General features: G+C 43.3%; 1 protein-coding gene across 2 annotated transcripts in view; it reads right to left on the bottom strand.

Moving 5' to 3' along the window:
- ANTXR2 (ANTXR cell adhesion molecule 2) overlaps positions 1-17,799 on the bottom strand; it is a 103,401-nt gene extending 85,602 nt beyond the window's left edge. For both annotated transcript variants that reach the window (XM_080630991.1, XM_080630992.1), the window contains exons 1-7: positions 17,568-17,799; positions 16,766-16,837; positions 14,296-14,367; positions 7,983-8,064; positions 6,861-6,968; positions 6,695-6,763; positions 5,821-5,901 (exon numbers count right to left, since the gene is read on the bottom strand). In XM_080630991.1, coding sequence (XP_080487117.1) covers positions 5,821-5,901; positions 6,695-6,763; positions 6,861-6,968; positions 7,983-8,064; positions 14,296-14,367; positions 16,766-16,837; positions 17,568-17,728 — 645 coding nt within the window. In that variant the 5' untranslated portion in view covers positions 17,729-17,799. The remainder of the gene's footprint in view (positions 1-5,820; positions 5,902-6,694; positions 6,764-6,860; positions 6,969-7,982; positions 8,065-14,295; positions 14,368-16,765; positions 16,838-17,567) is intronic.
- Between the last annotated feature and the right edge of the window lie 8,111 nt (positions 17,800-25,910).

The following is a 25,910-nucleotide window of genomic DNA, read 5'->3' as shown; positions in this document are numbered from 1 at the left end:
TATGCTACAATCCCTGATGAAGAGTCCCTCTCCAGCATCCTTCTAGGCCTCCTTCAGATACTGGAAACCTGCTCTGAGGTCTCCACACAGCTTCTCTTCTCCAGGCTGAACAGCCCAAATTTTCCCAGCCTCTCTTCATATCGCTCAAGGCTCTGTTCAACCTGGCCTTGAACACTGCCAGGGATGGAGCATTCACCACTTCTTTGGGCAACCTGTGCCAGCACCTCACCACCCTCACATTAAGTAACTTCTTCCTTGTATCTAACCTGAACTTCACCTGTTTCAGTTTAAAACCTTTTAATTCTTTGTTTAACTTTGCTGCTTATAGGTACACTCATTTGATAGTTCTAAGTAGCTACACTTCAGCATTGGAGCTGACATCCTACAAACACTGCGGTCTCTTTTCCCCAGGTCAGAGAAGGTGGATACTTGAATAAGTACTGAGACATCTCCTCATGTGGGGTAAGGTATCACACAGGCAGGGGTGCTACCCAGTTCAGTGCAGGCACTGTCAGAGAAAAGCTCTGCCTAAGGGAGGAACTACTGTTGTGCTATTACTGTGTTCCTTCCTGCCATCATGTCTTCCTTTGCAGTTACCCTGTCACTCTTCCTCCAGTTGCTCTGACCACCACTGCTGCAGTGAGATCTGCAACACTGAAGGCAGCAACCCAGTTAGAGCTGCAAGGGGGCTGTCTGCACACCATCAATACCTTGTTCTATGGCATCCTGCCTCTTCATACCTATGCTAAAGGTTTGAGACTAAGATTCTCTGATAGTTGCAATCTTATCTACAAATTTGCAACTTCTTTTGGCCAAACTTATAACGTCATGCTAAGGGTTAGGATTTTTCCCTGAGGGGCTCCATCATCTTGAAGACAATTTACCTTCAGTTTAAAATGTTCTAGGTGATGCAACTGCTCATCTTGCACATCTTTATCAACATGTGGGGGGGTGGGGGGTGGTGGTGTTAGTCCAGTATGTTTAAATAGAATAAACAATTCAAAACTGAGCACCTGCAAACTGAATAAGCAAAGGGAGCTTAGCAATTCTATTTCTAATCCTTCTCGGGTTGAATTTTTCTTAATGATAAAACACTTCTAGACTGAACTTTTTAAAACTGGCTAAATACTCTCTCAAGTTCTCATCTATCAGTTCCTGTAATCTTATCTGATCGGTTTTGTGGGGTTTCTTAAGTACAAAATGTATTTTAACTTCCTGTATATTTGCTGCCAACTCACTTTAGCATGAAAATGTGTTTAAGTCTACTTAGAACTGTCACACTCTAATAATATTATTAGATACAAATGAGTTCCATTAGTGTAACTTCTAAAGGTGCAGGCCTTGTCCAATTCTGCCTGCATAGACAACCAGGCACTCATAAATCGGTAGGTCTTGCATTTGCTTAAGCAAAAGGGAAGTGGGGATCCTTCACTGCTTTTGTGTCTCAGAATGTGGCACATAAAAGCAATTCAGATTTGCTGAGCTGTGCAAGCCACATGCACAGGAACGTGCCACAGAAGAGGGTGAAACAGGACAAAACTGCAGAAAAAAATTGAAACAAAACACCATACTGATTTGCAGTGAAGTGTTAGAGGAACTTTACAGAAACTTCAGCCTTAGGAAAAGTACTCTCGTCTAAAGACTCCATGTGTTTGATTAAAGCCCCTTGGCTCCCAGTCCTTAATTTAACTGCTGCTTCTTGTTATTCTCCCAGTCACTGTTTCACAGGTGATGAAACAGTTCAAATGAGCAGTGTTCCGAATAGCAACATTTCTTGCTTCTATGAAGACAAACACCTTCTGCTCCCCTCACCAGGGAGTCCCATGCTGGTTTCTGAGTTATAGGAAAGAGTTTACCCAATGCCTGAGCTATTACCCAATTCTTTCAAGGCTGTTGGCTCTACAATCTCTAGTTGCCTTGCAGAAACTGACCCCTTAGGGAAACAGTGAGTCTGACTGAACTATTTAATAAGCACAAAGTCTTCACAGTTTCTCCTAGTGACAGCACTGGTTTAGGACTGTATCTGGTGAGATGCAAGCGAGGTTCTCTTGATTTAGCTTGCTTACAGCTCAGCATTCTTGTATTGAGAGATGCTCAGCCTCACCAACACTCCCCCAAAGCCAGGTAGGAAGGTGCTATTTTCATTATGATACATGGACTTGGAACTAACAATGTAAACAACAAATCCCCAAATGGTTCTTTATCAAATGAGTTTAAAAAAAAAAAAAAAGTTAACATAAATCTTATATAGGAAAGGAACGGTAAAAAGAATGGGTTTCATTTCCTTATATAGCCCTGAACTGCCACATTGTGATATAAACTATGCACTCCAGAACCCTTACAGTTCACAATGCTATGGCTTGCTCATGAGGCCATGCTGCACATAATTATCAGCCAAACTACATCAGTAAACTGTTCCTCATGGCATAATAACTTGCCTTCAGCATTTTTCTTTCAAGCTCTAGACTTCTGCTTAGATTTATTTACCCTGACAATGCTATTTAGTTACTACTTCATAAAGTTAGGTATTAGTAATGCCAGAAGAGCTGGAAACTTCACAAAGCAGTCATCTCTTTACAGAAGTCTGCAGTCTTGAATCGTTTGTTGATGTTACTCAACAGAAACACAACACAGCATGGTGGTGCTTAAATCCTTACTTCACTGGGATTTTATCTGAACTAAGAAGGTGGTCAAAATACAATGTAAGCTTTTCAACATCTGAGCTATGTTTTCTCTAACTGCTAATCTCAGCTGTCCTGAGTGTTAATCCCCTGCCACAATTAAACATGTTTTGTTTAATATAAATCAGAATAATTGCTTAGACTTTAAACACTGCAGAAGGAGGTACTAACAGATACTCTATGGTTATGCTTATCGCTTCTTTTTTCCATCAACAAAGTAACTGATCAGCTCTTCTGGAATTTGCTACAAGTATAACCACACAGCAGCCAAAAGATTTCCTATCTGAGTTTGATAGAGACAAACGGAGTAAACGTTTTGAGCAGCTCCTCCAATCATTCCTGCTGAACAGTTGTGGGTTGTAGTTTTGCTAGAAGGTTTTAACTGTTGGGTTACTGCCATTTCTTTAAATGGTGTATTTTTTTCTCAACAAGAAATGTTCAACAAATGTTCATGGAGAGTTTCACAACTGCACCTTAGACACCACACTTTGAGCAATACTTCTGCATGTTTGTGATGTGGGTATTTCATTTTCATCTCTTTTGAAATTAGCTTTCCCTTTTATGACGGAGTGTCTCTTTGAGCCTGCATTCCCTAGCTAACTTATAAACTGAAATGGATTTATAATTGTGAATAAACAGGAAAAATTTGTATTTCATGTTCAGTTAAATCTGCTTATAAATTTTATAGTGCAATAAGAATGAACTGTCACAATTGCTAAGAACCCCTTCAAAAAAACCTGACTTACAATTACAGCATACCAAAACCTCATGTTGATGATACAGCCACCACACATAAAACACACAGACACAAAAAAAAAACAACCACCAAGCAAAATAACTCTATCTATAGATACTTCTATTCACATTCTGTGGTAAAACAGGGACATTGTCAGGGTATCATTTTCTCACTACTTCAAACAAATACATTTAATGTGCTTACCAGAGAAGAGTAAAAGGAGAGTTCGAAATGCTTTGACAGCTAAATGAAACTCTGTTTAGATTCAGTGCTTTTCAGAAAGCTGTGAACAGTATTCAAGCCTCTAAAAGCTCTTGGGAGCTATTCGATCACTAGCACTAACTGGTTTTGTTTGATCCTTTATCCCCACAAACACGACTGATGCAGGTAAGACTGAATTCAGTTGATATGTTTCCTATCAGAAAGGCCTTCTCATGCTCCTTTATCAGCAATAATATTTTCCACTGCTTTCCCCTCCCACCCCCAAGACAGCCACAACATAAGAGTCTTTTTATGGACAGAAATCTGCAGTAACCCAAGTGCTGAATATCTGTTCCAGCTGTATTCTGTTAAATAAAACCCTGAAGAATTCAGGAGTCCAGTCACAGCTTAAAGGAACAGACAATGCATATAAGCTGTAGAATAGTGTATTTGATGTGTGCTTTTTCAGTACAGTCCATGTCAGTGCTAAGCTGTTATCTTAAAACAAGATGCTGCCATTATGTGTGTCTTTTCTTGCTGTACAGCTACAATATGCACAAATCTCAGAGGTTTACACTTGGATTTTTCACAAGTGCCAGAAGAAGCTGGATTGAGGCTTGGGCAAACACCATCTGCCAAATCTTATCAGAAAAGCTTCCCTCACTCTGTCCACAAAAAGGTGAAGATGCTTGAAAGCTCCTGGGATGTCTGAAAGACTTAGACTGAACTGCTACTAGTCAAATGCTGCCCTAGAATACCTTGGATGAGAAGAGGGGCTAACAGAACAACCTACAGGTTATGCTAATCTTCTGCATGTTTGAATTAGACTCCTCAAGCTGAGCTCTTCAGAAACCTCAAGCGATTATACTCCTGCTGCTTCTTCTTGGAGCAACCAGAATGGAGAACCCTGACACCTTGGAAAGGTCCAATATGCAGGTCAGTGACCCCTCTTGGAAGGGAAACTCTGAACACAAATGTCTTTAGTCCTTTATCTAGTTCTATCTTGACACACACATTTTGAAATGCAGTCTCCTTGGAAACATAACATAATCAATCAAGGTTAAACATTCAGCTCTTATAAATAAGTCTATCACTAGTGGCTTCAATGTTGCTTCACTTCACACTAGCAGAGTAACTTCTAAGCCTTTAAAATGGCACAGAAAGAGATTTTCAAAGAAAGTACCACATGGGATGTACTGTCTTCTCAAGAAAATAAATGTCACTGCGTGAAAAGGTTGATTGTATTCCTTTAGAACGCGCAAGAAAGATTCTAAAAGTACATTTATTTCAATCAACACGAAGGAAAATAAGCTGTTTCATTATGACATTAACTTCCACAAAAAAAACACACTATTCAAGGGAAGTGATGAATTCATGACTGTGTAATATCCTGTATGTGAGTAGTATCCTTTATTAAAATAAAAGAGAAAAAGGAAATGAATTATAGTGGGATCTCTCTCAGAAAAAGGATTTAATTATTGCTTTTGACTTGACTTTTGACAATAACTTTTATTCCATCGTGCTGCCTACACGCAGCAGCAGGAGCACTGTTAACCTTGCATAAAATACGCATCTTTAGTTTAAGATGAGGCAATAAATTGCCTCCCCACAACTAAAGGTGTCTTGTTGACACCTATCTAAAATACTATTAAGCCACTCATCCTAACCAAAATGTTCCTTTTGTTTTAATCCCTTTTTGCAAATCAGGGTAACCAGTTTAATGGTTATGGGAGTTTCTCATGGCATGCTGTAAAAAGGGAACTGAAAGTCCTACTGCATACTGGGAAAACAAGTAGTTAAAGTCAAGACTGAAGTATGTATTTAAAATGCTCCTCTGTATATGAAGATTTGGGCAATTCCTGAATTGCTCTCATCCGTAATGATTTTAACCTGTTGCTCTCAACTCTCCTAACAGGCTCAATATATTTCACACTAAACCTGTACCAGTCATTCCTCGTTGCATCCTCCTCAAACTCACCACACTTGTATGGAGTCCCCAAACTCCTTGCAAGGTCTGAGCATGAGTAAGTGCAGGGGTGGCAGGCAACATTAATTTACAAAACTGCAAGTCTAAGATAAGGAGGAGAGAACTTAACATATTGTAATTACTTTTTATGTACCAGTTCTGCTTGGAAAAGTAAGTGGAACGGGACAGTAAGCTGTAATCCTGAGGAAATGGTAAGCTTGTTGCCTGATACTCACAGAATTGATTATCCCTTTGAGTGCTTGGAATCCTCCAGTGACAGGGAAGACTTGCTCTTTTGTGTCAGCAATTTTTTCAAGCTTTGGAGAGAAAACATGTTCAAACACGTGAGTCATTTAGCAAACAAAATCTGTCCCACTGCTTTTCACCCTTAAAATGTAAATGGATGTCTAAAACCAACTCCCATCCACTCTGCAAGGAGAAAGAAAATTTTGAGTTCCCTCACAGCTAACTGACTTTTCTAAATGGGAGAACTTACTACAACCTACTGCAGCTAACAAAACCGTACAGTAGTGAGCCACCGTGTCAAACCACCAAACTTTCCAGAATTACCTTCCCTGTTTGCTCCATCTTCCATTAAAGAGCCTTTCTACGTGGCTTCTATAGTAAAGTCTTTTGTACTTATATGGAGAAGTCTCCATTCAAGTCACTTTCACAAGAGCAGCTATAGCCTTCATTAGGATACAGCAACTCTGGAAGAGCTTTCAATCAATGAAGGACACGGATCCTTCTTTCTTTTTCTCATCCCAAGGTTGTTACGCATGCTGCTTGCAACTTGTCTATAGTTACTCTGTTCATGCCACTTGTAGCTTAATCTAGTTGCCATCTTAATGAAAGGGGTTCTGCCGGCATCCTTTCCTGCTGGCAGCTACTAGTTAGCAAGGGTATTTCCGACAGGTCTTCTCAGCAATGAAAGCAACACCCACACATTCTATTTATGTCCAGGTACACATTCGAGTGTCTGCTTCCTGAGCCAGAGAAGACATTATACTGCCTAATGCAAGCAAAATTAATTTCTTTATCACTTGATTTTGATGTATACAACCTTGTGACAAGGTATTGCCTAGTAACCTACATTAGTAATGCTTTTACCTGTTCTTGTATGAAATCAAGGACGCCAACACAGTAAACTCTAGCTCCCAGCTCTCTGGATTTCTTTGCCTGCCCCAAAACAGAACACAGGAATAAGCAATTTTTCATTCAAGAGGCAACACCCAAACTCTTCAGAATATAACACGCATTTTCACTTAGTGCTCACCTCTTTCTCTGCATGCAAGGGAATTAGACCATCTAGCTTGCCATCTGTCAGTGCAATGATGATACTAGAAAACCTTGAGGCTCCTTGCTTTGCAATTTGCATGTTGGCCTGAAAACAAAAAATATTTACCCAGCTGAAAATTACACGTAAGCTTTTAACCAAGATGCATCTTCTAAGTGAGTATAGCATCTGAAACTACACTCAGCCTCATCTTTAAACCCATCTTGTGACAATCTTCTGCCCCTCTTTAACTCACTACTAACAAGGAAATCATTTTTCCAGTCACCAGTGAGCCCATTTCCAAAGTGTCAGGGTCACTGACTGATCAACACCTGGAAACACTTGATTTTTTTCAGGACAGATGCTCTCTGAGTTGTGAAGCTCACCTCTCTTTAGAGCCACCAAAAGGTTTCCGGTGCTACTCCCCAGATTTCAAATGCCAGTCAGTAGCTTCCAGAACATAAAAAGAATGGCTTAAAACTTAGTATTTTTTTTTTACATGGCAACAACTTGTGTTTGTCTGGTTTTTCAGCCCCTATATCACAGGTACAAATTTGGCTTCATAGGCCAAAAGAAGAAACTAAGTTTTTATCAGTAACACTTAGATCCTCACCTTCGGGGCCTGAGTGGTTCAGCAAAATCACAAAGCATCCTTTAACTGTACATTCTCAATAAAATACAAGCAGTTGGGAACTCCACAATTAATACAGTCTAAAAGTAAGACTATTTGTCTTGAAAATGCTTATCTGTGCAGTCAACTCTCCATAAGTACATGTTCTATAAGGCTCTTCAAGGCTCACAGCCCTACAAAGCTGTCTGTGACTATTTACCATGTAATTGGTATGCTGTGTTAGCTGTTAAATTCACAACAAAGAACTGCTCTCTACTGTGAAGGATCAAGTCAAAGAAATTCCATATGGCCATTTTCTATGATGGCTAATCTTCTGCATGGGATTTGCATAGTATCTGAGCAATCTTGGGACCACATAGGAAACCAAAAAGATTTGAGTGTAACAGACTGAGGCATACAATCAATCCATTTATGCTACAGGTTATGGCTGCTGTTATCCAAAGGGTAAGAACATGGGATATTCTGATTGCAAGAAGATGAGTAAAACCTACCTGTTTTAATCCTTCATGTATGTATGTGTCACCTGCTGGTTTTACCTCCTCCAAATCCTTAAGACCTTTCTTGATTCTCTCCCTGAAAACAAAAACGTAGGAGATTGTTAGCATGATCTGAAGTGGGGAAAGAGGTTAGTTTATTGATGCAAAAATTAGCCTTTGTCATAAAGGAAATGCGAAATTAAATTCTGTAAAATATAGCATTTAGCTGAGATACCATGTGGAGGCAGATTTTGTATTCACAACGGAAGCAGCACTGTGGTAACAGATATTTTAGACCTAACTAACACAATATGCCTCAGTGAGTCAAGGAGCTAGAATCAAGTAAAATTGATTCAGACAGAGTAGGTATTGCCAAGAAGTGGCAAAGCCTCAGCACTAAATAACCCAGTGGAAATGCTGTTAGTATTAAGTCTACTTTGCTCAATTAAACCAACCTCACTTCCAATCATGCTGCAATTAAATCCCCTAAAACAGCAGTTCTGTTTCTAGAGAAATCTTCTGGGTCAATATGCAGGTATTTAATGTAGTAGTACGGAATTACAGTAATTACAGTCTAACAAAATAAGTATCAACAGGCAGATGCAGCGTTTGCAAGACCCCTCTTGTATCCAAGGAAGGGACTAGGATTACAAATAGTTTTTTAGGGTTTTTTTCAACATTTTTGGCTGTTTCTGTGACCTCTGACAAGATGTCACACTTACACAGGTCACTTATATTTAAGGATAAGGTTGTGGCATGACCTCTCACAGGCCTTTAAATAAATCCATCATGGACTGCAAGCCACTCACTGAACTATGATGTTAAGACTGGAGAAGCTGGAAGGAAGCAAAAAAGGAATTCTTTCAAGTGAAATCAGCATGAGCAGGGAGAGAAAGGCAGAGAGACTTTACTGAAAGAATCAAATCTGCAAGTTCTCATGCAAGCAAATTTCCAGTGAAGCCCATGGCAAGTTGTGCTAGTAAAGGACAAGTAAAAACAAAGTAGGGATAAAAATTGGGCCAGAATATATAGAACACTGTAACAAACATAGGCGACAAAGAGGAAACCAGCAGGGTTGAGGAAAAGGAGGGGAAAATACATTGTAGGATGGCGTGAAAGCTTTCCTTAGGGCATACAAAATGAGAAAGAATGCATATGCCTCTCGGCCTGAATGCCACCCACTAGTCATTTGTTCCACTGATACGCTTCCTCTATGTTTAGAAGCTCTGTTTCAAAGTACGATCCATAGCTGTAATGAGCTCCCAATCACAGGATCAACCGATACAATGGGGGGGAAGAGAGAAATATGGTGTTGAATATACGGAAGGGAAGAAGTTATGTAAGATAATACAATCTGCTTGATCCAAATATTTTACATTCAGCATCTATAGAAACAACTTGAAACTGATTATGTATGAACGCAGATTATAAACCACATACTTAGTGCTTGCCAGAAATGAGTGGCAGCACATCACAGGCGTTAAGTGTTCTGCTGCCAAGAAACAAGCAGCAACTGAAGTCCCAGTTTTCTGAAACAGATTTCATTTTACAAAAATAGCTTTTGTACAATCAGTTCAGTTTTATTTATCTAAAATGTCTTGCGACCCGGTCACACAGAAATCTCTGGTGTTTCCAAGCCTCTGCCTACAAGGGGTTCCAGGAAAATCTTTGGCAGCATTAAGATTTTTTAGTTGCGTTTAATCAGTCACTATCTCTTTGCCTTGGGGCTGGATAAGCCCAGCCAGATGTGACCAAGCTCCAAGCTGTTCAAGTACGAGTGAGTCCTGGTCTGGATGTCACAACGCCAGTGTGGGTGCGTGACTTGGGCAAACAAGCCCTACCAGACAGCCAGAGAGGCTGGTTCAATCACGTTGAAGCTCACGCCCAGCCAGTTTGGAAGGTGGGCACATGAGGTCATGTCTGCCTAAATCATTCTGATAATGGGACTCTTTAATCAACCAGCCATACCACTTGGAAGCCCCTGTTCCTGCTCTTCAGTACTCTCAAAACTCTCCTTTCTCCTGTTTCTGTAATCATTTTTTGTAGTCACAAAAATCCATAGAGAAGGTCTGTTTTTCACTTGAAATAACAGAGCCATGACCTCAGTCTGGGTGTCTGGATGCAACACAGTTTAGTAACAGCGATACAGGTTGAAGGACCACTGGCTTCATGGTTTAAGTCAGACAAAGGAAGAAGGTGGAAAAAGGAAAACAAAATCAGCAACTCACAGCCTGTCTGTGTTTGGGCTGAAGGAGTACAAATTTAATATCTCTTCCCCACTCAGCATATGTGCTGCATCACATCTCCGGTTTTCAGAAAAGGCACATCTAATTTTTAATAGCTACCCTGTGTGTTCTCTCTTTTATGGAGCTTTATAACTACTTCAGATAATTCTTCCAGCAGCAGCCAGCCAAACACAACGACAGCTACAAGTTCTCTGTCATTTTGCTCTGCGGTTTCTTTTTGGCTAGTCATGAGCAGGGGCTGCAGGAATAATCCCAGCCTGGCTGAGGTCAGGAGGGGTTCTGGTGGCAGCTCTAGCAGCACCCACTGCTCTCACCTGTCTGGGGAATTCTGCTGTGCTCTACCTTGCTGCACCACAGCTGCAGAGGCCATGTTTGCTGTGAGGGAGGCTGTGCCAACCCTGCTCAGGCCAAAGTCTACAATGAGCTTGTTTTATATCTTCAGTGCCTCCTCAAGGCAGGGCACTGTGGAACTAAATGTAGAGTTGAAAACGGACCATTTAGTAAAGAGACATAACAAAGCAGCCCAGCTCTGCAAATGACTGAAGAATCTGATTTAACACCAATTAAACTCTTGCAATTAAACATGCTCCTTACCTGAGCATGCTCCACAATTCAGATTTGCTTTCAGGTCTAAATGTAACCATTTGCCTTTCCAAGTTTGAATTAACACCAAGGAAACTATCCAACAGTTTACAGAAGAGGTTTCTCCACATAAATTCAGTCACACCAGGCTGCAAGCTCTTATTTGGGCAACTCAACAGGTACTGTTTTCATCACTGTTTAGTGTTATCTTTTGCTTCAAATAAGTTTAATTGACACAATCCCAAAACCAGTGTTGTCAGCAGCCAAGTGGTCAGACTACTGATGTTGTTAAGGCATTGCCTTGTCTCCTTGTGTAGAAAGGGCCACAGCCAGCACTTGCTGGCAGTGGAAAATAGGTAATAAATACTTCTTTCTACTACAGCAGGATGTAGATCCCAATCCATTTAAGAGGACTGCAGACCAGGTATACAGCACAAGCCACCTTAGTTTCTCGGTGACATGATACTGTCTTTGACAGTAAGAACACTTAAAAACAGACAATCATTTGCCTTAAAGTGAATATATGCAGCTTCAGTGTGTACAAAGAAAGTCTTACACTTGCTAGAAAGCAAAGCATGCTGGAGGACTGAATCTTAAAAAAAAAAAAATCTTTTGTGCTTGTACATTAGTGTTGCAGAGGTTAGAACCAGCTCCAGTTGTTGCACAGGCCTTGGGTCATGCTGATTTAGCCTTGTATGGAACACCGAGTCTCCATCAGTATCTATGCAGCTTTAAGTAGTGGTGTTCTTAGCTCTTCTCAATGGGCGACAGTGTCTTGTATCTCTTTTCCATGTTGCGTTCTACCTACTGAAGTGCTGGAATCTTGACTCATTTTTCATTGGGCTGAGAGCATAAGTACTAGCAGGGAAACTGTGATTCCCATGAGCACATATTTATTGTCAAGAATGAGGCTGTGTGTGCCTGTGAGGCAACACAACTTCATCTCTAACAAAGGCAAACAAAACAAGTACTTGGGTTTTGCTGCTAAGTATCACAACAGGAAAATACACAAAGTTGTTAGTGAAATAAATCAGGATGGGGGTGTTCTTTATCAGAAAGGGGGATGGTTACATCCCTGACCAACAGAGCTGTTGTACTGGTGAAAGTAAACCCTGCACACTGGCATGCTCAGATGCAGAACTTGGAGGAGGCTCCTGCTTTCTGCATCTCTCAAATACTACACAGGGCTCAGTACCATTATCATAAATATTCTGCTTCAAACTTTAGGCCTCCTGCATGGGCTCCAGATGGAAAACACATTAAGTGGCTGACTTTGCTGTACTTCATATGGTCAACAGAACATGCACTCTGCAGATGGCTCTGTTTTGGCAAGTTTCTTGAACTGAAGCGTAGGGTTAGCTCATGTGACCAAGGCTCAAATACATGTCTTGCTAGATCGCATGTGTCTGTACAACAGAGGAATAGTCATCTCTAACCAGACTACAGACAAGCACAGGAAGATACTCAAGTGTCCTATTTTTCCACCCTCATTAATACAATCTTTCTTTAGCTCCAACAGGAGTTTCACTGAAACAGTCAGCAAGGCTACTCCTCATTGGGGATGTCAGTGAAACGCTGCAGAAGTGGATTTACAGACACCTGGAATTCTGCTGGCCAGCATACAGCTGGCCAGAAAAGAACACAGACCTCATTGTGCCATCTGGATGACTTTTGTAAGAGTATCCACTTTTCCAAACAACTTGTTCTTCAGAACTGGTAGCAAAACTGAGCCTCAAATATGAATGTTCTAATCTTTGTTTAGCACTTAGTTTACAGCTTACAGCTGAACTTCACAGGGGAAACATGTATCTCTAAAATAGAATATAACCATTGTGAGAAGTCTTGTCCATCTGGATGTTTTTGGGTTTTTTCTATGTATTTATTATAGCATTGTGTGTACTGTGGTTAGCAGTGACTTCTGTTTCCAGAGTTATTCACATAGCATTGTTCACAGTCACAACATATTTGCTAATCTGGGGGCTTCGGCTCTATGGTGTGGGTTTCTTTATGTCCACAGCTTTATTGCACAGTAAAAACTAGCAAGAGCTTTGTGCAAACAATCAGAAGCCTAAGGCTTTCAAAACAAAAAAAAGAGTTCTCTGCTTTGAACTAACTGCTGGGAATGAATTGTGGTTTCCTGACTTCTGCAAATTAGCAAGTAGTCAAGGGGAAAAACATCCCTGCAAGTCCAAAATGCACATAAAAAACCCTAGGCCATAATATCCCATAATCACACATATACACACCCATCCCCAAAACTGCACTGTACTTCGCATCCTCATCTTCTGTTTGGAACAATGGGAGTTAGACATTCTAAGTAATTTTCCTGTTAAGTTCTTTAATATTTAAAAGGACAGCTGTTCCTAAGGTATCCATTCTTACCTACATATGTATGGTCACAGTTGCTAATGTTTTGTTCTTTATTCTCCTTATAATTCCTCCTTAACAGTAAGGGCAGTAATTTCCTTTCCCTACCACACTCACAAAAGCATTGGCAAACTTGGTATTAAAGAAAAGCCCCACAAAGGAGCTCACTAGAGCTGAAGAAGGTTCTCCCTATCCTTTGAAAAAGGCTTCCGAGAAAAACATGTTTCTTTCAATAGCTTCAAGTGTACCACAGACACGCAATGAAAAAAGCATTTGTGTTTCTGTGGCCAGGCTCCAGAGTTCTGCCCATGCATTTCAAGCAGTTTGTGTGCTATCTGTGCTGACTCTTTGGGCCTGATAAGGAGTAGGCCTGTGACATGGATTAAAGGCCTAATGAAATGGAGACAAGGGATGCCATTGACTTCAGCAGTCCTCGGAACAGGCTTAGTTTCCTCTGCTGACCTCTTTCAAGCCATCTAGAAAAATGGCTTATGATCTTGTCAGTATCCAAGTCCACATGGGGGGAAGCGAACACTTGGCTTTTCTTGAATCAGACCACTTTTTTAAATGCTAAATCAGGAAGGGCTTAGAATTGGAGTTTTAGACATCCTATTTCACTTCTGTAGCCTGAGGCATTTGTCTGTTCCCAAAGACGGGTCTCTTCATTAAGTCTTGAACTAGCTATTATGTATCATTCATTAAAAACTAAATACCTACCTTATATGAGATTTTGGGAAACATTAATTTACCATTGCATGCTTTACCTAGACACAAAAAAATGCTGAATACAGAGATGGGGCTTTACGAAAGTAAAAGCAAGAATAATTTCTCCTGCTGTGCCAAGGAAGATGGGGAGTCATGCAGAGATGAAAGCACTACTTGCAGTTGTTCTGCAAAGCAGTGGCAGAGTTCATATCAAGAGTTTATTTCCTGTTGTTCTTCTCTTTCCTTTATTACTAGGCTATCCATTGTTTTGTTCACAAAATTAAATCCAGCTCTGCACAAAGGCTTCATGGCTGGCCACCAGTTAAAGGTATCAGTTATTGTTCAGTATCTTCTACTGTTCCTCTGATTTAATAAGAGCTCTTGTAGGGGAGGAGAGAGAGGGAGAATTAAAAAAGCAGTGCACTGACCTGTCTCCAGTTAATGGCATAATGACGTGTGCCTGGGTGGAAAACACGATAAACGATAATCTCATCTTGGGGCTTTTAAAAAAGGTAAAGAGAAAAAAAAGAGAAATACATTTTAGGAAAAAAAATGTATAGATGTGTAGCATGTCATTCACTTATTCATGCTTCATTAGTATTATCTTTATCCTCCAGCTTCTAAAGAACATACTTTTGAACTGCAAACTCAAAGGGAGAGAGGAATTAAAGGATTTCAGCCCTCTGCCCCTCACCCAGATACTTTGAGAATGAAGTAGCAGAGTTGTTATTCCTTCTTGCCTGACTTCAGTTGTGAGACATTTGGGACCATCTTCCTTGAAAGTATCAGGGGAAAAGTCACTATAAAAAGCAAAACCGTATGAATTGATTTTATTAAGGAATTCAACCTTTTTTTGAAGAAGCCCACCTGTCTCTTCCAATGAGATGACAAGGAGTCGTATCCAATTATCAATGGAAAACGCATAAGACTGATACTCTAGAAGCCCAACACAGTAACTTTCCTAAGGTAAGATATAACAACATCTCTACTGCCTGCTTTTAATTTTTATTTATGACAATTCCAATATATTATGACTTATGTCAATGATGCAACTTAAAACTATTGACATGGAAATATTAGTACAGGGGAAGGCCTGCACAGAACTGCACGTATCTTAGATTTAAGATCCAGCCTTGCAGTCTATCTGTTAAAGCTCTGAATACAAACCTCTGAGATGCTCTAAATTAAATGATAATGTAAATCGATAACGGTATTATCAATCATCTTAGTTGCTGCAAGCCATTGCCAAACAAAACCCAGTTGCTGGCAATTGCATCACTGCCTAGTCCAAGTAACGTAAGACTTCCCTACCTGATATGCAACTCTCCCTGCGTAATAACCTCAAAGTTACCATTTAGCTAATCTGTCTTTAGCAGCAACCACTAAACAGTTCTCTTCAGAAGACATCCAATTTCTGTCCCCTTCTCCGAGCACTCAAGACACTGTGAAGATGGAAGAGAATCCTATGAACACACCCATTAGACCCAAGAGCGCGGCCAGACGCAGGCCTTTCAGAACCCAGGTGATGGGCATGCAGCGCTATTAGTGCAAACATTTTACAGACAAGTTGAACTGCAAAGCAGATGTGCTGCCATGAATTAAATCTTTAGGTGAGGACTCTAGGCAACTGCTACCAGTTGGTGCTTGGCCACCTTCTCACAGCTCCTCTTTTCAATTTAAGAAAGGGCAAAGGTCAAATAACACTATGCCCAGTTCTAGAAGCATACTAAGGCCTGAAGGTAGGACAAAGCCTCTTCAGCCTCCAGCAGCCCTCCAGCCCCATGAGGGAAGCACTGGGGGAGATGGACAGTTCAGGCTCCCCACAACAGCCCAACAGCCATTGTGCTGTGAAGGGGTTGTGCCCATAAGGCTGAGAGTTCAGCATCCCACTGCAAAGTGAGATTTGTTCACAAAATCCCACTGCAAAGTGAGATGCTGGTAGGCTGGACTGTCTGGCTCTCTGCCATAATGGATCCTCCTTTGGTGTGACAGGTCAGCTACGTTAACTTGCCAACTCAACAGCTTTATTTCAGGTAATGCCCCCAGACCACCACACAACAACTGGGGCAAAAGAGAGCATCAACTGGCAATAAAGGATGATGAACTTAAAGATTTACACTTAACAAGCTCCATCCTTTCTGTAGGGACTCAGGCATCCTCATGCTCTTTTTTATTATTACTATGATAGAACTTACAAAATACTTTTCAAAACCTTGAGTCACCCACTTAGTTTACAGAAGATTTGCTTTTTACAAGATGAATGTAAGCAATATTTAATTATGCAAGCCTAATTGTATCTCTTTATTAGCAAGCCAAGATAATAACTGCTGACTGCACTTCATTTTCCTTAGCAAAACCTACCATAGAGTCTATGTCTTTGGGGGGCTTCCTTTGTTTTATTTGGGTATTTTGGCAGGGGGAGGGAGTGTTTAAAGCAAAATACTGTGTCACAGTACTCGTCAGCTCTTTTTACAGAGTGCAGTTGGCCAGTATTCACAACAGTAAGACAACACTGCTACTGGGTTACAAAGTTGGTTACATATATATAAAACAAGTATTTGGTTAACATGGCATAAACACCCTGTACTTGGAGCTTGAATGATACTCACTTTTGACCAGCACTATATATTTATCTATATAAAAATGCATGGAAAAAGTTTTTAAAAAGTCAACACAATACATCTGAGAGTAACGCTAGAGATTAAGTATTTAAAGATGCCTATTTAACACCTTTATACTGAACTCCAAACATGAGAAAATGAAGTAAAAGTTCCCATTATTTTGAGCAATTCGGGTGCTAGAAGCCAAAATCTTAGGATATTTGTGTGAGACTACAAAACCATGGGGGCTTTCCCAACATATGCCCGTACTACAGATGTCACAAGTAACAAAACGCACCTCACAAATCTTTCTGTCAGCTGATTTACGAAATCAAATATTTCATGCCAGTTCTGTGCTACGCTCCCAGACCTGAAGAGAAAACAAAAAGCACGTTAGTAAGGCCTTGTTCAAGGAAACCAGGCAAGGAAGGGTGACGATTTCTGTGAGAGATTACACCATACGGGGCTATTTGCTTTTCTAATAATTTCTAGTTACCACAAACTCCGGCTCCCGAGTACGCGAGCACCACACTCACGTATGATTTCTGTCGCGGTTTGTCTTGCAAAACGTGTACGTTAAGAACTGAAAGCCCCAGGAGCCGCGTGAGGCCCGGCAGCACCGCTTCTGTGGCCAGCCGGGGTACCCGCGCTGATGGCGATCCGCTACGCGCGAACTTCACCACAAGAACACGGTAACACAACAGCTGCGGAGGGGGAAGGGTGGCAGATGCGGCCTGACTCAAAAATCAGACGTCCCCCGCGTACTTTCGGACAGAAAACATAACCTCCTTGCTGCGAGCTTCACTATCTTCTCGGGCGTCGGGCGGAGTTACCTCAGCCACACAGACAGGCAGACAGACAGACACACACACAACCCCCCCCCCCCCCACCGACAAGACAAACTTTCTGCGTGACTCAGTCGCCCGGTTCCCCATTAGTTACCCTGTGGCGGCCGTTAGCCCGTTTCTACGTCCGGCACAGGGCATACCACCCCCCTCCCCCCAGAGCCCGCGCTTTCCCCCTCAGCGTCGCGCCGCCCGAACAAAAGCGATGGCGGCGGCGACCGCGACCCCAACCCCATCCCCGCGAGCGCCCCGTACTTGTCCAGCACGAAATACATGTCGAACGCGCCGTGGCACGACGGACCCTCCGGCGCTGGGGAGGCGGCGGCGGGCACCGACGGCAGCAGCAGCACCGGCAGCAGCAGCACCGGCAGCCGCAGCAACGGCGAGAGGCGCCCCCGGGGCGCGGGCCCCGCCATGGAGTCTCGGGAACGCGGCGGCCGTCGCTGCCGTCCTGCCGCTGAGCGGGCGCGGGCCGTGCTAAAGCAGCAGCCCCACACCCTCCGCCGCCGCTTGCCCGACGCGGCCCTCCCCGACCGTCAGCGGCGGCGCCTGGGGCGGGGGCCGGGCCCGGGCGGGCTCGGACCGCCTCCCGCGTCCCTCACCCGCCCCAGCGGCGTGGTGGCGGCCACCCGTGACTTGGGCAATGGCGGTCCTGCAGCTCCCGCCGAAGGTACCTCCCCGGCAGGCGGCGGCCTCGTCTGACCCTGTTTCACGGCGCCAGCCCTACGCCCGGGCGCGGAGCTGCGGCGAGGTCCTGGTAGCCGGTGTCAGTGCGGGGCAGCGGGGTGCAAGGGGGGGGCAGCGGGGGAGCAGGAAGGCCCCGGCGTGGCCGTCGGCAGACTTAATGGGGGCATTGTGGGAGTATGTCGTTCCACCGTAACAAAACCCGTGGCTTTATGAGCTTTTCGTTCTATGGGGGAGCAGGCAGCTTCATCCCTACCCCCCTCCAAACACCTTCTCACCAGCACCTGGTTCTCAACCTGCCTGCTCAGCCAGTCACCCACCTTTCCAAAGAGATGCAACCAGCAACCTCGTGGGATCATAGAATGGTTTGGGTTGGAAGGGACCTTAAAGCAGTTTCAACCCCTGCCACAGGCAGGGATACCTTCCACTAGACCAGATTGCTATAAGCCCCATCCAGCCTGGCCTTGAGCACTGTCAGGGGTGGAATCCTTTATTTTTAATTTCTTATTAATTGTAGAATCATAGCATGGTTTCCGTTGGAAGACCTTAAGATCATCTAGTTCCAAACCCCTGCCATGGGCAGGGACAATCTGAGTATTCTTTGCCAGAGATGGCTGCATATAAAACAGATTTGTCAACCAGCAGCCAGCTGAAGACTGTTGCAACCCCTACTACACCCATATACCTTGGCCATGTCCTCGGTGTCAGAAACTGGCTACAATAGCTCCAAACTGGTGCTCTGGGACAGTGCACGTGGTAACCACTGACTTACAATAGGCTTCACAAAACTAAATATAGAGCAGACATTTGGTTTGAGGCACAGGCTGAATTCTTCACAGCGAACATGAGGCGCTGTGGAAAGCATTGCTTTGTGCTGCAAGAATATCATCCTTCAGAGTTTTCCATCTGTGGTTTCAGGTTTTAACATGCTTAATAATCTTAAAATATTATCTGAAGGCTAAAAAGATGAGTGAATTTTCTTAGAAGGAAAATGTCAGTCATGTGGTATGCTTCATACACCAAAATTATCCCCTAAGTTATTAATAAATGTCTAGCCTCTATGTCTTTGTTTCCTTTCTGGAGTTCTCTCCACAAGCAATGTGACAAGCAGTTAAGAGGACTTGAGTTGAAATCAGTTATTCTGGTTTTCCCCATTTGTGTGCCTGGTGCTTTGTTTTAACAGGGGGCTTTGATTTACAGGGGGCTGTACTGACCACTGCAATGCACAGGAGCTCCGGATCCAGCTCTCGAGCACCAGAGACCTCAGGAGACTTCAGTCATCATGGTCCTCATGGGCCAGATTCAGGATTCTTGAATTGCCGGAGAGAGACTCTTCATTAGGGGCTATAGTGATAGGACAGCAGGTGACGGGTGTAAACTGAAACAGGGAAAATTCAGGTTAGATATAAGGAAGTAGTTCTTCCCTGTGAGGGTAGTGAGACACTGGAATAGGTTGCCCAAAGAAGTGGTAAATGCTCCATCCCTGGCAGTGTTCAAGGCCAGGTTGGACAGAGCCTTGGGCAACATGGTCTGGTGTGAGGTGTCTCTGCCCCTTAGCAGGGGGTTGGAACTGGATGATCTTAAGGTCCTTTCCAGCCCTAACTATTCTGTAATTCTATGATTCTCTCTTTTAATGTGTTAAATGACATTTTACTAGTCATGTAACATGCTTGAGCTTTCAGAAATCTGTCTCCCGTCATAACATCAATCACAGAAGCAATGAGTCAATAAGGCTGCCCAGCTGGGGAAAGACAAAACACAGTCCAGAGGTGCCCTGTGCCTTCTGACAAATACCCATGTTTCCTTCATAATCTGACAGCTCTGGCTTGTGGTGGAAGTGGTCAGAGGTGGAGCCATTTACCAAGACAAAAATCCCTCAGAAATTACTGATTTCCCCCATCACCTGCCCAATAAATGACTCATGAGGCAGTGTGTGTTTGTGACTGGCAGAAAGCTGCCATAGCCTCATGGCTTTTATTACATTAATGTTTTATGGAGCTGTATAGAGGATATTACCTGGAACCGTACCGTTTGTTCCCAAGATGCTCTTTCTTTTCCTCTCATAGTAACTACCTCATTGCTTAGGTTGACCATCTAATTTACATTTCCCTTTCAACAGTGGCTCTTCCGTTGTCAGCCTTTAATTTGCTGATAATCCTCACACTGTAGGGCATCCTGCTGGTGTTACGCAGAGGAATGGGTGCCTCATACACCATAGCCACTAAACCCCAATGCTGTGTCTCACACAGGCGAGTCCTTCATACCCAGAGGTGCATCTTTGATTCAAGAGGGGTTACTAAACAGTCTAAAGGAGAAACACATAATTTGTATTTTTCTCTGGCAAGAACTGATGTGGCTATGGGAAAAGCACAGCTTACTGCAAGCTTCCATATGGGGATCTCTGTTTTACTATGGATATAAAGGCTGGCATGCTGTTCAGGGAAGTCAAGACAGCTTGAGCATCGTTGATAAGTGAGAAAAATAGACAGTATGGGGGAGGCTGATAGGGGGAGGCTGATACTTGTTATCCTTATTGAGCCTCCACCTTTCAGTCAACATCTTTCTTGTCCATGCATGATAAGATACAAGAAGAATCTTACATCAGTCATGCCAGTGGTGAGCTAGCAAAATTGGTATCTTTAGCACTCATCTTCTTCTTGTCACTTCCAACAGATAGGTCTCCCATGATGAACTGCTGGTTGGAATAACAGGACTCCATGCAGAATTAAGACCCTTTCCAATTCTAACCATTCTATGATTCTACGATTATCAAGTATTTCCTTGTTAAATTAGGTCACAGTGCAGCCCCACCACTATGAGACCAAACAAATTACCTCTGTTTTCCCTGCTGCAGACTTTCGAACAGCCTCAGTCTTTACACAAGTACTATTTCTTACAGATGGAATGACTTGAGGATTGCAGATTGCTGTCAGCAGTCCCCATATCATAGATTAAATCCCAAACAAATTTAATGTTAAATATGTACCGGTGGTGCAATATTTCTTTTCCCCTTTCTGTATCATTTCATTTTGCTCTCAGTGCAAATAAAACAGTCAGATGAAGTAGCTCTGTCAGGAAGTTAGAATGGGAGCACTGAGAAGAGCTTTACGAAATGAAGTGTGTGAAATAAATACACAAAATTACATTCAGTTAGAATTCAGTCTAAACCTGTACCATGTCTGCATATCTTAGTCTACCAGTGACTGAAAGTTTCAGCTGAACAAACACAACAGAATTGGGTTTTAACCAAGACAAGAACCTAACAAGGATCGTGCAGCTCTTGCAGGCCATGTAGATGAATCAGACACACCACCTGCTCCAAAAGGTATCCTAAGCCTCTGCCCTCTGCAAGAGAAACTGGAAAAGCTGCAGTCAAAGGTGGCCTGCCGGAGATCTTTCATTTCATCGCATTTCCTGCTGTCTTTGGCTGGTTGCCTGCAGGCACAGTGCTCTGACTTGAGACATCCATGCCAGAGTGTCTTCCCTGCATCAATCCGAATGCAAAGCCAAGCCTCAGGATGATGCAAGTTGGAAATTTCACAGAAGTCTGTGGACCAAAAGTGATTTATGGCAGCCAGATCTGGCTCAGGAAGTTCCTAATGTCTTTGAGCTAGCAAGGCTAAAGGGGGTGTGGTGTTTTACAGTCCCTGTGGATGCACAAAATATGGAAGATTAAGGACTGAGCAGCCTGTGCTTTGCCAAAGACCCCACAAAAGTGAAGGCTGATAGTCAGTTCCACCCCAGAAATGCTGTGCAGTGCCAGCTCTTCCTCCTTCTGCCAAGGCTTTCGGTACAGCAGCGCAAGCTGAAGAAGGTTTTCCAAAACAAGCTACACTTTAGCTCTCAGAGTCAGCCCCAAGCCCTAGAAGCACTTGCCTCGCCTGGGAGTACATCACGTTTTCCAGCTGTTGGAATTTTTACTTCAGGCGCATGTGACTGGCTGTGTTTGGATTGAGCCACCCCTGCCAGTTGTGGGGTTTGCTCTTGTTTCTAAGCATGTGGATTCTTCTTTCAGCTTGTGATTTCTGCTGAAGTGGCAGATAAGTCATGCCTGTTTTGCTGGAATGGTTAGATGAGAGAGAGATAGGTACAGAGGAGGTACTGGGCAGTATCATGGCTGTATATACATGTTTGGCTTCATTCACCCAAAGGCCTGAGGGCCTCCTTTCCCATTTCTCAGAACTCATTAGGCGATGCTCTCCTCTTTCCTTTCCTCCTCCACCACTGAGTAAATCTTGGACTGCAGCAGCCAGCCCCAGTGGGATGGGTGGGTTTCACCGTGTGCACGCCAACACAAGAAGCACAGTGCAGGGAAGTGTCACTGCCTTGGTGACTGTTTGTATACAAACCAGCAGAACAGACTCGTGGAGCTGAGAGGAGAAATACTGCAAGATGTTCCTCAAACTAGATCTTCACGCTGCTACCTCCAGTGACCATGGAGATGCTTGCTTGTATAAAAACAGCTGTATGGGGTGTCCAGTAGAAGGAGGGAACTCTTCATGCCATTGCCTGTACTGAGGGATCAAAGCCAGCTACAAACCTCTGCCTCAACACCAAGCGAGCCTCCTGCTGGCTCTGGGTATTGGTTCCACATCTGGACTAGCAACAGCTTTTCCTCGCTCACTGTCCTGTCAATCTCAAGTGGAGTTCACTTGCACAAGGGCCTCCTTTACCTGGGTTTCTTGCACCACGGTATTCACCCCCACCTGGGACATCAGGGAAAACAGGAAGAGGGAGAAAGCATCCTCTGGTGTGCTTGGTATGTATAAAACTGACAGCATTTGGAGAGGCCAATTAAAAGAAACGTCTCCCAAAACATGGGCGTATCTGAAACTTCTTGAAGTGGCTAATGGCAGCCGGTCCATTTCAGACTTTTCTTACCTCTCAGAAATGCTGAGTTTTGTTTCATTTCTGCCCACCATTCAAGCTGGGGAAGGAAAGGAGGGTCTGGCACTAATTGTCCTTCAAACACAGAAGCCAGATAGATCTCCACACCGCAGGAAGAGACTGCAGTGATGAGTCCATGGTCCTGCCGTTGCAGTACTTCTCCTGAGGAACCTTTTCTTTTGCATGCAGCAAATACGGATAATGAAAGCAAATGCTAGCTATTCCAGAGCAGGGAAAGCTGTGGTCGATTAAAACAGAACTCTTAAATACAACTTAAAAATAACCCAGCAATAGAATCAGAAGTTTTCTTGTGGAAAGTTGATGCATAGATAATTACAAGTTCACTGCCAAGATTTACTGCAAAATAGTAAACAGCGCAGTTAACAACACGTATGGGATTATACAGTTCTCCTTCTTTTCTGCAGTACTTGAAAATGATTTCCCCACATGTTGTCCCTTAAGATCCATCCGCTCCCACTTTCTCTTTGGCCCTGGCTGGTTGGAAAGACCTTAGGCAAACTGTATTTGTGCCAAACAAATTCAGCGTGTGTCAGAAAGAAGTAGCTGGAGGGAGAAGATGACCTGTGACTCAAGTGTAATCTGGCTGTAAGCCTGGCCCTGCCCTTAGATCATTGTTAATGCTGCAGCTGAAAGATGGTGCTTTGTGGTGGAAAATACTTTATTGCTATGGCGAGGTGACCTCAGCAAGAGGAGGAATGACCTTTGGCCTTAACCAAAGTCAAACAGTCGGTCAGCAAACACATGAGCTGCCTTTGCTAGAGACTACAAAGGGTTGGGTGGTCTTTGTTGCTTGATACATTCAGTTCTGGTCTAGGATACCTAGATGCCTGCTCCCAAGCAGCAGGTGCTGGCAGCATGTTGCAGGTACCAGCCAACACTTAGAGACACTCTGAGCTATACAAACCGAAGAGCAGCAGCAATGTTGATGTGAACCCTTGAGCCGTTCTGGCTTAAAACCAGATTTTGATTCAAGGCAGCTCGCAGGGAAATATTTTTCTTCCCCCATCACAGGATATAAACAACAAATGGAAGCCTCATGCACTGCAAAAGGAAAGAGAAATCAGAGTGACTCCTGGAGTTATACAAGATGCAGTAGTTATTCAGGAGCTGCCTCCTAGAGTATTAGTAACACAAATCCATTTTCCCCTTTACAGATGTAGCCTCGTGGTCTGTGCTCATTCTGTAAATTAATGTATAAATGAATAAATAAAAAGGATAGCATTAAGTAACACAGGAACTCTCGTGTTAGTGTGGTGGTGCATGTATCATCCAGATGGAAAGTATCTGTCTGGAAAAATATGGGAATTATGCAAGCTCAGAATTCCTGAATAACCATTCCTTTCCAGCATCATTAAATAGTTTGCAATACCTGCTGCAAATGCATACGAAAACACGGGGGGGGGGGGGGGGGGAAAGCCAAACACACCCCCCCCCCCCCCAAAACAAACAAGCAAAAAACCCAAACCAAAACTCTCAACTCCAAAAACTGGGAAACCTAAATATTAGCAATACTTTGGATAAGAGAAGCTGTAAATGTGAGAATAGGAGTGTTGTCACTGATACGTGCACACTGGACCATTAGTTGCCCAGGGGAGCCAGGGATTATAACAGATACTCATTCCTGGACTCAGCAAAGGTGGAGAAGGGACCATTATTTTTTCACATGGGTATCTGTTGGCTGATTCTCTGTTCGGGGCACAGAGCTGTGTGTTTGACTTACGCAGAGCTGTGTGTTTCCACTATGTTCAAGAGGAGCAGAATGCAGGAAAATAAAGAAGGAAAGATGGGCTGTCCTGGTGCAAACCATCACAGAATAAAAATAAACCCATCTTGGCCTGGGAGAGCAAAAAACAAAAGACAGAGCTGCTGGCTTAGAGGAGCAATGAGGGATAACTTCTGCTGGGAGTTAGCACAACTCTAGAGTTGTAGTGACCCTTTTTGGTCTTCTCAGGAAACAACGGCCCAGCTGGAGCAGACTGAGGAAGGAAGGAGGCAGGAATGCTCCCTGAAGAACAGCACATCCCGTATAAAGGACAACACATTTATGAACAGTATATGAAGCAGGGAAAAAAAAAAAGCATCAGGAGGTACAAAACAGGTCATGATCCCACAGCCACCCAGTTTGAGATAGTTTTGTCACTGACTCTAGGGGAAAAGGATCAAACCCATTCTAGGGTTGTAGAAATGTAATTTCTGTTTTGTTTGGGGCTCTGCTGGTTGAAAAGTGACTGATGTTTATCGATGTAGCCTGGACAAGAGAAAGAGAACATGATGCTGTGAAACCAGTCTTGTTTTCCTAGGCCTAGGAGAGAAAGAGAAACAAACAGTTGTGAGGATAAATGATAAACCAGTGTGGATATTTCTGCAAGCGCAGTTTTGCAGGGCCAGTGAGCTGCAGCAGGAATCCCCCTTGTCAGGACCATCAGTCTGCAAAGCAGATGTGCCAATTTCCTGTATTTGATGTTGATGGTTCCTAATTACGCCAGAACTGTGGCAATGTCCTTTCTTATGTATGACACTTAATTTTGTTTCATGAAGTCATCTGTGCAACGTTCTTCCGTTGCATGAAACTGCGGTCGACTGACAGTCACAAAGTGCTCTGTGCTCAGCCAGGGTATTTGCCTGCTGCTCCATGTTGGAATACAGCATGCCGAAGTACCTTGCCCATGCTTTGACCAAACATAACTCATTTATTACCCAACCAAAATCTCACTTGGACCAGGTCTGTTCCTTAACTTAGATTTTAGAACCATAGAATCATAGAATGGTTTGGGTTGGAAAGGACCTTAAGATCATCTAGTTCCAACCCCCTGCCATGGGCAGGGATCCCACACCCTAGATCATGTTGCCCAAGGATCTGTCCAGCCCGGCCTTGAACACTGCCAGGGGTGAATCATTTACCACTTCTTTGGGCAACCTGTGCCAGTGCCTCACCACCTTCACAGTAAAGAACTTCTTCCTTAGATCCAACCTGAACTTCCCCTGTTTCAGTTTGAACCCGTTACC

This window comes from Psittacula echo (assembly GCF_963264785.1).
Source record: "Psittacula echo genome assembly, chromosome: 1".
Lineage (NCBI taxonomy): Eukaryota > Metazoa > Chordata > Aves > Psittaciformes > Psittacidae > Psittacula > Psittacula echo.
Note: the sequence above shows the minus strand (reverse complement) of the source record. Positions and strands in the feature narration are given on the sequence as shown.